Raw genomic sequence first — 12,782 nt, 5'->3', positions numbered from 1 at the left:
CCGCCCCCCGAAATAGCTAATAATACTTCCATTCCAAACCCTACACAGCAGATAAACAAACACTAAGAGGTTTGTGTTCCTGCATATCATGTAGACACTTTCAGGTGAATGACATAAAATCTGTGACTCATCTACTATTTTGCAGGAGAGACTTAATGAGTGATTTCCTGGGTTCTAGGCTAATGTACTTCTAAATTCATGGGATTGTTTCATTGTGATAGAAAGGTGATTAGTATGTGCATTTAACCATACTGTAAGCATATTTTCTTCAAATTTCAGGTTTTGCTAGCAGAAGCTATTCTTTAAGCTTGGGCTCTGGACCCTCTGACCATGCTTACTGGGCTTTTCAAGTGAACTCTTTTACACCAGGCTGCTTTGCCTCATTTTACAGATACCATCAGGTCTAACTTCTCAACACCTTTGCACCATGCATGATTCCTGTGCTGGATAACAGCTCACCCGTCCAAACCCTTGTGCTGTGGAGTTGATTGTACCGAGTAAAACTGTCCCATAGGTAGGCTTTACATGGGCAAAATCTCTACGCAAACACGTGACCGCATTTTGCTCCCGCAGAGCTGCTGGAGGGTTAAAACCACTGATCTTGTCAGTAGCCTCGTGCTTAGCCCACTCCAACACTCGCACACTCACCGCCATCAAGCTGATTCCAACTCATAGCCACCCTGTAGGACAGGGAAACCCTGTGGGCTTCCATGGGGCAGCTCGAGCCTCATCTTTCTCCCTCGGGCAGCTGGTGGTTTCAAACTGCTGCCCGCTACGTCCACTATGCTCCCTCCTGTGCTCAGAGTAATCTTGGATTCAAATTAACTTCATTTCCTGTTGAAGTTCACGGAGAAACCTGTTGATTTCCTGGAGAAACCCTGTAAGTCTGTATCAACTCCCTAGCAGTGACAACCCTATCTTACTGGGGTCGCATCCTGTTAAGAACATGTGTTCCCTGTGGCTTAGTCAGCAGGTATAAATATTGAGTTGTCCACTTTTTGGCTTAACCCTATGGTAACAATTAGAGGTTAATATGGTTGTTTTTAACCGAAGAGTTAACTTTCTTCTTTCTGAAAGCACATCTTGACAAGAAAAGCTTTATAATACATGTAGAGGCTTAAGAGATGCAGAATAAGGGAATGAACAAAATTATGAAAGGATTACTAAAAGAGCTTCTTAGAAAAGGTGTTTTATTTTAAAATGTTTAGCATTCTTATTTTCCAAAGCTCCACTGTGTTTAGTCCATTTCCAAGCAGTTCCCAGTTTATTTATGCTGTTTCTGAATGAAGTGTTAAGGGCAGCCATTTTTCTACTTATGCCGTCTGGAAGTTTCTGACCTTTTTCTCCACTCTTTATGGAAAAAACCATTAGTTTCCCCATGAATGTTCTAGCCTGCCTTCTTCCCTCACTGCCCTCCTCCCACATAACTCTGGCTCCAGCCACTCTTGGCTCTTCCCTAGTCCTAAAACATAGGAATTTGTTTGATTTTTTTCCCCCCCAGATGTTACCTTTTTCAGGAGAAATCTTTTTTTGTTTCCCTTTTTTTTTAAAGGGCAAACTCAATGTCCCTATCTCTGTGAGTGTCAGTCAGGACTAATTGATCTATTACTCAGACAGGCTTTATTTACACTGCTACTGTCATGCTGTCATTACGAAGAGTGCCCAAGTTCATAGATATCACTCAGCAGACACATCCTAGGCCCACAGTGTCCTTTTTACAATAGCCCTGGCTTCTGTAACAAATGAGCAATGCTGGGGTCCGATGCTTGACATTTCATCTTATGTTGTCATGTTTCCAAAATTTGCGTGGTGCCTGCCTGAGCATCCACAGTCAATCTTCATTCCCAGTAAGTATATTCTAAACTGGGAAGTCAAAAGTATTGTTCTAAAGTTATAGAAACCTTTATTAAACAAAAATATCAAAATGCGAAGCTGTTATTTCTCAACATATCCTCCACCTATATCTATAGACTGCTGAAGGTGCTGTCTTCATCTCCTTAGCCATTTTCTAAAACAAAATCACACTCTTCAGTTTACACCACGTCAGAATGGTGGCTTTGGCATCCACAGGGACTCAGTTCCGATTCCTTTGAAATGTTCTTTGAGTTTGAGGATCAAAATGAAGTCGAAAGGGCGGAGAGCTGCTAGGTGAGTAGGGTAAGATTTCCTAGTGAAATTCTCCGCTGGACAGCCTTGCTCCCCTCGATGAATGAGCAGGTGCAGTGTCTTGATGGGAAAGAAATCCTCAGTGCAGCTTCCCCGGCCCGCGTCTCACCATGTGGTCTTCAATCTCCTTAAGACCCCTTCCTAATAAGCTCCTGTGACCATCTGTGTTCTTTGAGAAAGTCTATCAAAATTACACCTTCAGAGCGACCAAACCCAGTGATCATATTCAACAGACCTCTACTCCACGACTTGAACCAGCCCAGCAGATCCCCTAGGTAGTCCCTGTTTTTACTGAATTTAGAGTATCTTAATGAGACTAAAACATAGGTATCACTGAAAGAACTTGTCTGCAACCATTCACTGATCAGAGACATGCTTCAACATGTTTGTTTTGTAATAAACTCTTGTATTTACCAACTGGACACCTCGTAGCAGTGCTGTAATTCATACCTGAACAAAGTTTATCCAGCACAACTATTTTCTCCATAAAAACCACACCACAGCCTTCTTGTGCTTGGGACGTAGGCATCAAGCGCTTCAGCACAGTAAAGAGCACCAAAGGACCAAAAACAGGGCACTCGATGTTCTGCAAAAAAAGACATTCGTTTGTAGTATGAGAGTTGAAACAAGAAGGTAGAGGGTTGCCTTGCTTTGCATATGCTGCAAACTCTCAATAAGTGATCACAAGAATCCTTCCAATCTTTGTCATTTGACAAATAAATTTTAGCAAGTTCACAAGTTGAGAAATAAAGAATCCATCAGTAATAATTGACCATATGCATCTTTCTGTTGTTAGACATGACTATTAATAGAAATGAGATTGCCCTAAGACACTGAAACGGCATTAAGATTTACTGATTCAAATTCCATGATGTGATGTCCAGGTGACACTATACTAGACCAGTGACATGGAATCTACGCTGTTAAAGTTTCTGTCAGACTTCGTCTACGAGAGAATTTTAGGCAGGAGATTTCCAAGGATAGTCTTCAAAACTTGGTAAATTTGGATAAAGAAAATCGGTACCACATAAATTGGCAAATTTTCAATGCTTTTTCCCCCCAAAAGCTCTGGCAGTTCTGAACAGTCTGAAACTGTATCTAAAACAACCTTTCTAATGGAGATACAACTAAGTCAGATCTTGCACGTTGTTCACCTTTTTCATCCTAGTGCAGTATAATGCTAACAAATTCATTGTCAAGTTGTTTCTCAGGCTACAGACAGCTGAACCCAATTTCTGACCCTGCAGTGTATGTTGGTATGAGGAGTGGGGGTGGGGTGCAAGGAGAAGGGGACATTTCCCAACCTCAAAGGTGCATTTTCACACCCTATTTTCATTCATGTCTTTTCTGTTCCCAGGGGTGGAAATGTATGGATGTATATTTTCATGGAATTTGGGATGTGAATTTGAAATTCTTGTCATTTGATTAATTGAAATGGGGTTTTGCTTTTGTTTTTTAATTTATTTATTTTCTTTTTATTGTTTTAATAAATCATTTTATTGGGGGCTCTTATAACAATCCATACATCAATTGTATCAAGCATATCTATATGTTGCCATCAACATTTCTAAAACATTTCACTTCTACTCGAACCCTCGGATTCAGCTCTTCTTTTGTCCCCTTCCACCCTCATGAACCCTTGGTAATTTATAAATTATTTTTTTCATATTTTACAGCGTTCACCCACATTTCTGTTGTTTGTCTCGGGGGGGGGGGGGCAGGGGAGGAGTGGGAGTTGTATGTTGATCACTGCAATCGGTTCCCCTTTTCTCCCCCCTACCCTCATGGTATCACTACTCTCATTATTGGTCCTAAGGGGTTTATCTGTCCTGAATTCCTTGTGTCGAGAGCTCTAACCTGTACCAGTGGACATGCTCTGGTCTAGCCAGACTTGTAAGATAGAACTGGGATCCTGATGGGTGTGGGGAGAGGAGCACTGAAGAACTAGAGGGATGTTGTATGTTTTATCAGTGTTCTACTGCGCCCTGGCTGGCTCATCCCTTCCTTGTGACCCTTCTGTGAGGGGATGTCCAGTTGTATACAGATGGGCTTTGGGTCTCCACCCTGAACCCCCTCGTTTGCATTGAAATGGTTGTTTGTTTTGGGTCTTCTGATATCTGATCCCATTGACACCTTGTGATCACACGTGTTGGTGTGCTTCTTCCATGTGGGCTTCGCTGCTTCCCTAGTAGATTAGGCTGCTTGTTTAAGACCTTTAAGACCCCAGATGCTTTATCTTCTATTAGCCGGGCACCGTCAACTTTCTTCATCACATTAGCTTATGCACCCATTTTGTCTTCTTCAGCAACTGTGTCGGGAAGGTGAGCATCACAGATGCCTGGTTATTAGAACCAAGTGTGCTTGCGTTAAGGGAGGACTTGAGTAGAAGCTCAATGTCCATCTGCTACCTTAACACTTAACCCACAAATACATGTACCTAGACCTATATCCCTATCATTATAGATTAATATATTTACATATGTACATGCCTATGTTTCTACCTCTATAAATGTCTTTTGCCTCCTATTTCTGAAAACAGGGTTGAATGTAAAGATTTAAACTAAACGTCAAGAAAAAGTTTGATCTGCTCTTTCAACCTGCCTACAATGTCAAGTAGTATAGAAAGTTCTCGAGACGCTCCACAGGCAGCATATTATCATTTGCCTTATTACAGCTAAGGACTGCATCAATATACTGTATGTCTTTTAGTCCAAACTTAAGCTGGCATGAAGTCATCAGAAATGGGGCCATAAAGGACAACTAATTAACATAGGAATAGCATCATTTTACCAAATCCTTCACTAAATATTTCATTCTAACTAAATTTTCACATTTTTGTTGTTTGTACTTGTTGTTTCTAGCTTTAGAGCAGCAGTTCTCAACCTGTGGGTCGCGACCCCTTTGGGTTTCAAACGACCCTTTCACAGGGGTCACCTAAGACCATCGGAAAACACATTTCCAATGGCATTCCGAACCAAGACACCGCTCCTCTATCCGTCTCCAGGCGGGTGTGCCCACATGGAGAAACGGGTGTGCCCACATGGAGAAACGCCCACATACAAGTACCCCGCTTAAAGACCAGGCTGCCAGACAAAATTTCATTGATTTGTAATTAGAAATAAATATTTCACAATATCTGATTATATATTGTTGTTATGATTAATCACTATAATTATCTTCAAGTTGTAACAATGAAAATACATCCTGCATATTCCCTTTGGGAAGCAGATCACTAGGCCTGTCTCCTGAGCCTGTGGGGTGGGTTCAAACCACAGATCTCTCAGGCAGTAATGGAGCACTTCACCATGGGCACCAATCAAGAACTCCATTCCTAAGTAGAGTATTATCTGTGCTCTTACCACAGAAATAACTTCACTGACCTTAGTCTTTGAAATGTGTGCTGCAGCTCAGTTCGTCTTTGCAACACCTTTTTTTTTAAATCATTTTATTGTGGGCTTGTTCAATTCTCATCACCGTCCATACCATCCATCCATTGTGTCAAGCACATGTGTACATTTGTTGCCCTCATCATTCTCAAAACATTTGCCTTCTACTTGAGCCCTTAATATCGGCTGCTACAACAGCTTTTTAAATACCGTATGAAGTTACTTTTATTCAGTTGGAGGTTTAAGGTGGTGATGTTTTTCAGGATTTGTGGGGACAGCGGATGACAATGTAAGATATGGAAATATTCTATCATTTATCAAGGGTTCTTGAGGGAGGATGGGGGAAGAAATGGGGAGCTGATATCAGGGGCTCAAGTGGGAAGAGGATGCTTTGAAAATGCTGATGGCGGCTTATGTGCAAATGTGTTTGACACTGGATGAATGTATGGATTGTGATAAGAGATGTAAGAGCCCCCAAAGTATTTTGGGGGTAGAAAAAAAGGATTTGTGTAACTTCTTATAATTTGCATGAATCTTGAACTGATTGTTTTACCTAAAAGAATCCTTTTAAGATCTGGAAGCAAACTGCAATTTGCATTCATTACTCATAGCTCAAGGCGTCCTGGTGGGACTATAGCTAAGCGCTGGACTGCTAGTAGCCAAAAGGTCATCTGTTCAAGCCCACCAGCCTCTCCACTGGAGAAACATGTCTGCTTCCGTAAAGATTGACAGCCTTGGAGACCCCACGGGCAGCTTTACTCCAAGTCAACTCAATGGCAATGGGAACTCAAAGCTTATCATTGTAGACTTTTGCTTGAGATATGTGATGCATTTGCTTGATGAAAGTAAAATTAGACGCTTTGCTTACTGCTTAAATGACTAGTAATGCTTTCAGCTTGCAGATGGTTGTCCCTGAAAGGTTTTTGATTTGTGATTTGGGACCCTTTATTTAGTCTCTTTAAACATCTGTGAAGTAAATTTAGCGCAGACCCTATATTTCCCTTTACTCTGGGCTCTGCTGGTTAGGTAGCGGACCCTGATCCCGAGAAGCGTCTCATCACTACAGATTGCACCACACATTGGAACTAACTACTCTGTATAAAGCAGGCTTCAGACCAGTTCTTCCCACTCGTCATGACCAACAAAGTGAAACCAAAACAGGCCTGGATTTGTAAAATACGGGTGCCCCGGAACAACAGCCGATATGGAGGAAATTATGAGTCTGAACCTGCTAGGAACTTACTCTCCTTCTTAGAAAAAAAGGGTGAAAGAAAGAAAAGAAAAGAAGGGTAGCACAAACATTGGATTGGGTTGCTGTTCAATGATTGGCCTGCTCAGAAATGACTGTGCCCAACTCAACGATGGCCACAGGCCACGCCACTTTGAATATGTATCAGTCTGTTCTGGAAATAATCCAGTCTCACACACCAGACTCCTAAAAGGACTCACTACACCTCTTCCAAGTTTCCCATCCCAGGGAGTATGACAGTCATTCTAATATAGTCACATTTTACAAAGTCTGTTGTAATCCTGTTTCACTGTGTTAGCCATGACCCAGACAATTCAAACCAGTTAGAAGCCCAAGTATAAACCAAGTCTATGGCCTTATAAATTTGCTCAGCTGTCGAAATATAAGTATTTCTCTTTGCACACAGATTTTGCTTTAAAGTATTGTAAGGGGGAAAGTGTGTATATATCTATATAGCTGAAATCAGTTGAAAATATGATTTAATGCATTGTGCCATTACAGGTTACCAAGTTATACCCAACCAGCAGCAAAACTATCAAGGGATAGTTGGAGTTCAGCAACCCCAAAGTCAGAGTCTAGTTAGTAGCCAACCCAACAACATTGGAAATCAGATTCAAGGAGTGGTCATTCCTTACCCTTCAGTGCCATCCTATCAGGTAGGTGGTGGTTCTTACTTACTTTGGTAGAAGTGATTTAAGTAAATGGATCTGTAAGTATCCATAACACATCTTCTCTCTTTTTCATACACAGAAGTTTCTTCTATAATATGCAACCTTATCATCTTTAGAGTTTTATTAGTCAAAGTTTCATTTGATCCTTATTTTTAGCTTTATCCATCTATGTTATTAATATTTAGAGAAAAGACCAGAACTACATTGATGTTGGCAAGTAAATTTTGTCTGACATTTGTCTGTATTCCCCTAAATAGGTATCTAAGGTAGTACCTCTCCTTTGGCAGGAGAATGGGTAAGATTAGAAAATAGATGTGTGGATAGATTTTTGCAATAGTAAGATCTAATATGGATCATAAATCAGTGGGTATAACATAGGAAAAATTGTTCCATGCTGGAACTGATTTTTTACCCCTTTACCTCAACTCTAAAATAGGATGGCAGGTCAGCTATTTAAAATGCCATGGATTTTAATTTATAGTTCTAAAGCAGGAATGCTTTAAATATTAGTGTGGTATAACAAAGAGTCAGCCTCATTTTCAGAAATTTGTTTTAACTTCATCTTTATGCAACAACTTGCAATATAGATTTGTTTGGCTATTCTTGTCATTTTCCATTGCTGAGTCTAATACCAGAAAGCCTAAAGACACTTGCATTCATTTCAACAAGCAAAAAAAAAATCTAGTTGGGAAGATAAAATATACATGTTTTATCTAAACGCATGCAAGCAAATTGAGAATATATAGGCCAGTACCCGAGGGCACCATAAAATAAAGCAATGAACAGTAAGGAAGGACTGAAAACAGTCTTCTGGGACCTTATATACCTTTACTTCTTAAAAGAAAGTTTTTAGCAAAAAATAGTTGACATTTATGGGAGAACAAAAGATGTGAACAAGGTACAAGCAGATTCCATGTAATTCCAAAAATGTAAGTGTAAAATGTAGGATGGTCAAGGCTTCTTGGGCACCAAGAGTATGCCAAGTTCTGAAGCCCATTTGATATTAGTGAACAACTAAGGGAATGGGGGATGGGAAAGGGTTGTAGCCCGTGAAAGTTGGTTCTGCATCTTTTTTTTTTTTTTCCAGATTCCCCATGCTTTTCACTTCTTTCCCTCTCTGCACAAACGTTGGCAGACTTTGCCCTATGTTTCCCTCGCAGCTAGACATTAGATAGGATCAATGCCAAGTCAGAAACATTGCCTTCTTACACATCCTGATCATGACACCTTATCCGATAACCAGAACACCTTGCTAGATGCTGAAGATTCAGATAAATAGAATCTGCCCTGGCTCTTTAGGAGCTCAGTATAGTGAGAGGGGGGAAAAAAAGTGATTTTGAAATAAATTAGAGCATCAATGGTGTGCTTTTAGTAAATGGAGGTAGATTTTTAACTTATTTCTGTACTAAGATAATTGTTATAATTTCTATAGCATTGTTTTTTAAATTTACAACTTGTGAAGTATTCTTCTCTTGGTCTATCAAGTCATTTTCACATTGGATAAATGACTGGGAACTCCTGCTTTGACCAACACTGAATGAAAGCCTGCTCTCTACTCCCTATTGTATTTGATAGACAAGCTTGGTGGTGATAAACTGTAATTCAAAAAGTATCCAGAAATGTCATCACTACTTATTAGAATATATTTTGTGGCTCTGCATTCTTGAGCCACGTTCCCTCTTTGCTGTGGTTCTCAGAGTTTTTTGTTTGCCTTTTCCTTTGTCACTAGTTAACTATTTTTAATCAGAATTGGGCTGTCATTTCTCCAATACCTTACATAGAACCAGAAAGAAGCTCAGACTAACACTGCTTCAGTAGACAAAGGAATGGAATATGTTATACTCTATAGAATTAGATTAGTCTGGGCAGTATTAAGATAATTTAGGCAGAGGCAAATTAATTGAAGACATCCTATGTATTTGAAAAGAACTGGTTGCATTTGCATTTGAGAAACATGTCATACACAAGACTTACAGATTCATGGTTAACATACAAATCACAGAGCCAGGCGGCAAGAATAGCTATGGGGCCCTGGAGCTAAACCTGAAACACCAAGCCCACTGCCACAGAGTTGATTTGGACTCATAAGGACATCTTTAGACAAGTTACTTAGCTTCATTCAGTCTTCCCATGTAGTAAACATGGATAAGAAGTTTCTTATGGTTGTTAAGAAACTTAATGAAATGATGCACTTTTAAGTACTTACAACTGATTTATAGTAGTAAGTGCTCCATAATGGTAATAATTTTCATTATCATCACTATTACCACCACTCTTACTGCTATTTTTACTAGTATCATCATTGTCTTAACTCTGAAGCTCTTAAATGATCTTTATATTCCCAAATCATTGGAATCCAACTCAATTATGTTATCACATTTGTCAGTTTAAGAACCCATTATGCCTCTGTGTTTGCTGTTTTAGGAAGTATTAAAAACTAGGAACTGAAATAAAGACTTGAGCCCATTATGGCCCTGTGGTGTCTCATAGGGCACTTCTGAGCTAGATCCTTTACAATCATCTTTCTCGTAATGGAGATAGTACCTCCCCAGTGAAAGAGATGGCATTCCTTTTTTTCTCCAGATAAGAATGGAGGGAGCCTAGGCTAGTTCAGTCGTTTTCTTAGTGTCACATGACAGTGCTGCAGCTCTTCACACCTGTTGTGCCACACTGCCTTCCCTGTAGGTGAGTGGTACTTAGCCTGAGAGAAACTTCATGACTCTTCCCAGGGCAAATGATCGTCCTTATTTAGAAACAGTTTTTTTTTTTAAAACAGCTCTTACTTTTAGTGACCTAAGACACGGTTCATACTGTTTCGTTTTGTTTTTATGCTAGCGTCCACCTAGCTAGTACGTGCCGTTTGTTAAATTCTAGTCAAACACAATCGCTAGCTCAAGGGAACAGAGAACTAAGTGGTGGTGCCTTGGCTAACCCATCAGGGAAGCCTCTGGGCACTTACAGCTTATTCCTACCTGCTCAAACTTTTAAAGCTTATGGAGGCTGGAGACAGTAACATATGCAAAGTTTTGAAGAACATTTTCCCTTTAAATTATCTTTCAAATTTTAGGTTTCACTGCCTCAAGGTTCTCAAGGAATTGTCCATCAGACTTATCAACAGCCTGTTATGTTCCCTAATCAGTCTAATCAAGGATCTATGTCCACCTCAGGAATGCCAGTTTACTATAGTGTCATTCCGCCTGGTCAACAAAATAATTTAAGGTGAGTATAAGTGAGAAACCTAATCCTTTTAGCGGCTCATTGTTTACCAGGATTATAGTCTGTTGCTAATTTTAAAATTGACTAGGGGGAATTACCTGGAGATCACTCTCGTAATGTGGAATAGAAAGATTATGACACTGTCTATTTCTCTAATACTTCTTTTAACAAAATTAGCATAAGTAAAGCACTCCATAGCAAACTAAGGGGGATTCCAGTGTTCTCATGCGTGCCTAAATCTCCTTTTACTAGCCCAAATGGAATAATGTGTGGCCACAGACTTTAAAATAGGGAGCATTCGTTTATTGAGAAGATCTAAGGTTCTCGTAGGAGTATGAGGAGAAGGTATTTTCTGTGCCTAACCTTGGTATCAAGAATGCTTTGCTAAACTGATTTCAGGCTCTGAGGAAGAAAGCATGCAAGAGAAGCACATGGCAGTAGCTCTTTCTTAAACAAGTCAGAAAAATATCCGAATAATTACTTCAACATGGAAGAAAGAGTAGGTGCTTTGCTGACAGGCCTAATGTGTTTTATTAAAAAAAACAAAAAACAAGCCATCTGTGATGGAATCGGGTAACTCTCGGCCAGGTTGTACAGAATGTATTGCGAAACCTTTCATTTATGCTAAAGAATGGGAACCTAAATTATAATTTGCTGGTAAGAGGTTGTTGTCACCATTATAGATGGTAACCATTATGTTATAGATGGTATTTATTGAGTGGCGAAGGGATTGACACACTCGATTGAAATTCGCTGAGGTACATGGGGACTTGGCTCTCATTTTATTTGTTGTCAGCACTGCCACCCCCTCCTCACTGCCCACCCAATGCACTTATTTCTCTTCTCCTCCAGCTCTGTGGGTACCAGTACTTGAGTACCTGATGGAAGCCTCTCTGGCTTTTTAAAAGTCCAGGCAGCTCTGGCGTTTCATGTTATATGGAAGCCTAGCGCTTAGAAGATAGAATGATTGCACCATGAAGATAGAAAACGTGCCTTGGTTAAACTCCCCATTCATTGTGTGCGATTTAAATTGGATAATTCAGGAGAAAATATTCTCAATCTGAGCCTCTTTGTCTAATTTATGTGTGGGGTCTGTAATGCCAGCTTAAGTTCTGTGTTGCCAATTAGAGGCAAGATTCTGTGTGAAAGCAGATAAAGTGGAAAGAGTGGAAATTGCCAAAGTGTGTGCTTTTCAAGCCCAAATCTAATTTTTTTGTTTACCTTTGAGAAATTACCAAAGTAATTTGTCTTTACAGAGCAAGTTTCTGTGTAGGGAAGAGACAGAGAAATGGGTGTCATTTAATCTGCTCACGAGAGCCCTGGTGGTGTAGTGGTAGTGGTTATGCATCAGGCTACTAACTGCAATGTCAGCAGTTGGAAACCACTAGCCGCTCCACAGGAGAAAGACGGGGCTATCTACACCCCTAAAGAGTTACAGTCTTGGAAATTCACAAGAGCAGTTCTACCCTGTGAGTCGGCATCTCCTCGATGGCAAATCTGGTGACTCGCTTGAGACCAAAGGCACCCATGCTTCTATAGGCCTGTGTGCTAGGAAGAAGCTAAGGGAAGAGATCAAGCCCTGAGACCGTGTATAAAATGGCTTGGGCCTTAAAACTTTGCTACGTTTGTTATACAAAGGGGCTCCAAAATGTTCATGGAACAATTCACTATCGCTTAATTCTGTTTTCCACACACCTTTGAAACCCCCTCCTATTTTTTAATGCCTTAAAACAAAACATCTTGAGTGCCTGCTTGGTTTCTGAGGGGCTAACCCTGGGAGGATGAAAGAGCACAATCCGGACTTAATTTATTAAGGACTGTGGTGATGATCCCAAAGAGCTGGCAAGTGCTCGCTGATGACAGCAAAGTGAAGGAAACCGTTGTGGCCCCTGGGCTACTTCTGTCTGGAAAATAAGTATTCAGAGAGTTTGCCTTGGCCTGAGGAATAACCCGAAAGGTCACAAGGTGCCCCCACTGTGTCTCACTTGAATCTTGAGAGGAAAGCCTTAAGACCTATTCATTGTTCACAAGAAAGGTAAATTTGAAATGTACTACTTGTAAGTTAACGAAAGTGATTGATGGGTGAGAGAGAAG

At 40.4% G+C, this 12,782-nt stretch overlaps 1 protein-coding gene across 10 annotated transcripts in view; it reads left to right on the top strand.

Annotated features, from left to right (window-relative positions):
• The window catches only part of R3HDM1 (R3H domain containing 1), a 192,284-nt gene that overhangs the window by 144,114 nt on the left and 35,388 nt on the right, over window positions 1–12,782 (top strand). For all 10 annotated transcript variants that reach the window (XM_004703886.4, XM_045299778.1, XM_045299765.1 and 7 more), the window contains 2 exons: window positions 7,303–7,457; window positions 10,540–10,691. In XM_004703886.4, coding sequence (XP_004703943.1) covers window positions 7,303–7,457; window positions 10,540–10,691 — 307 coding nt within the window. The remainder of the gene's footprint in view (window positions 1–7,302; window positions 7,458–10,539; window positions 10,692–12,782) is intronic.

This window comes from Echinops telfairi, unplaced genomic scaffold (assembly GCF_000313985.2).
Source record: "Echinops telfairi isolate 266 unplaced genomic scaffold, ASM31398v2 ScPeMD7_4;HRSCAF=17, whole genome shotgun sequence".
In the NCBI taxonomy this organism is placed as follows: domain Eukaryota; kingdom Metazoa; phylum Chordata; class Mammalia; order Afrosoricida; family Tenrecidae; genus Echinops; species Echinops telfairi.
Note: the sequence above shows the minus strand (reverse complement) of the source record. Positions and strands in the feature narration are given on the sequence as shown.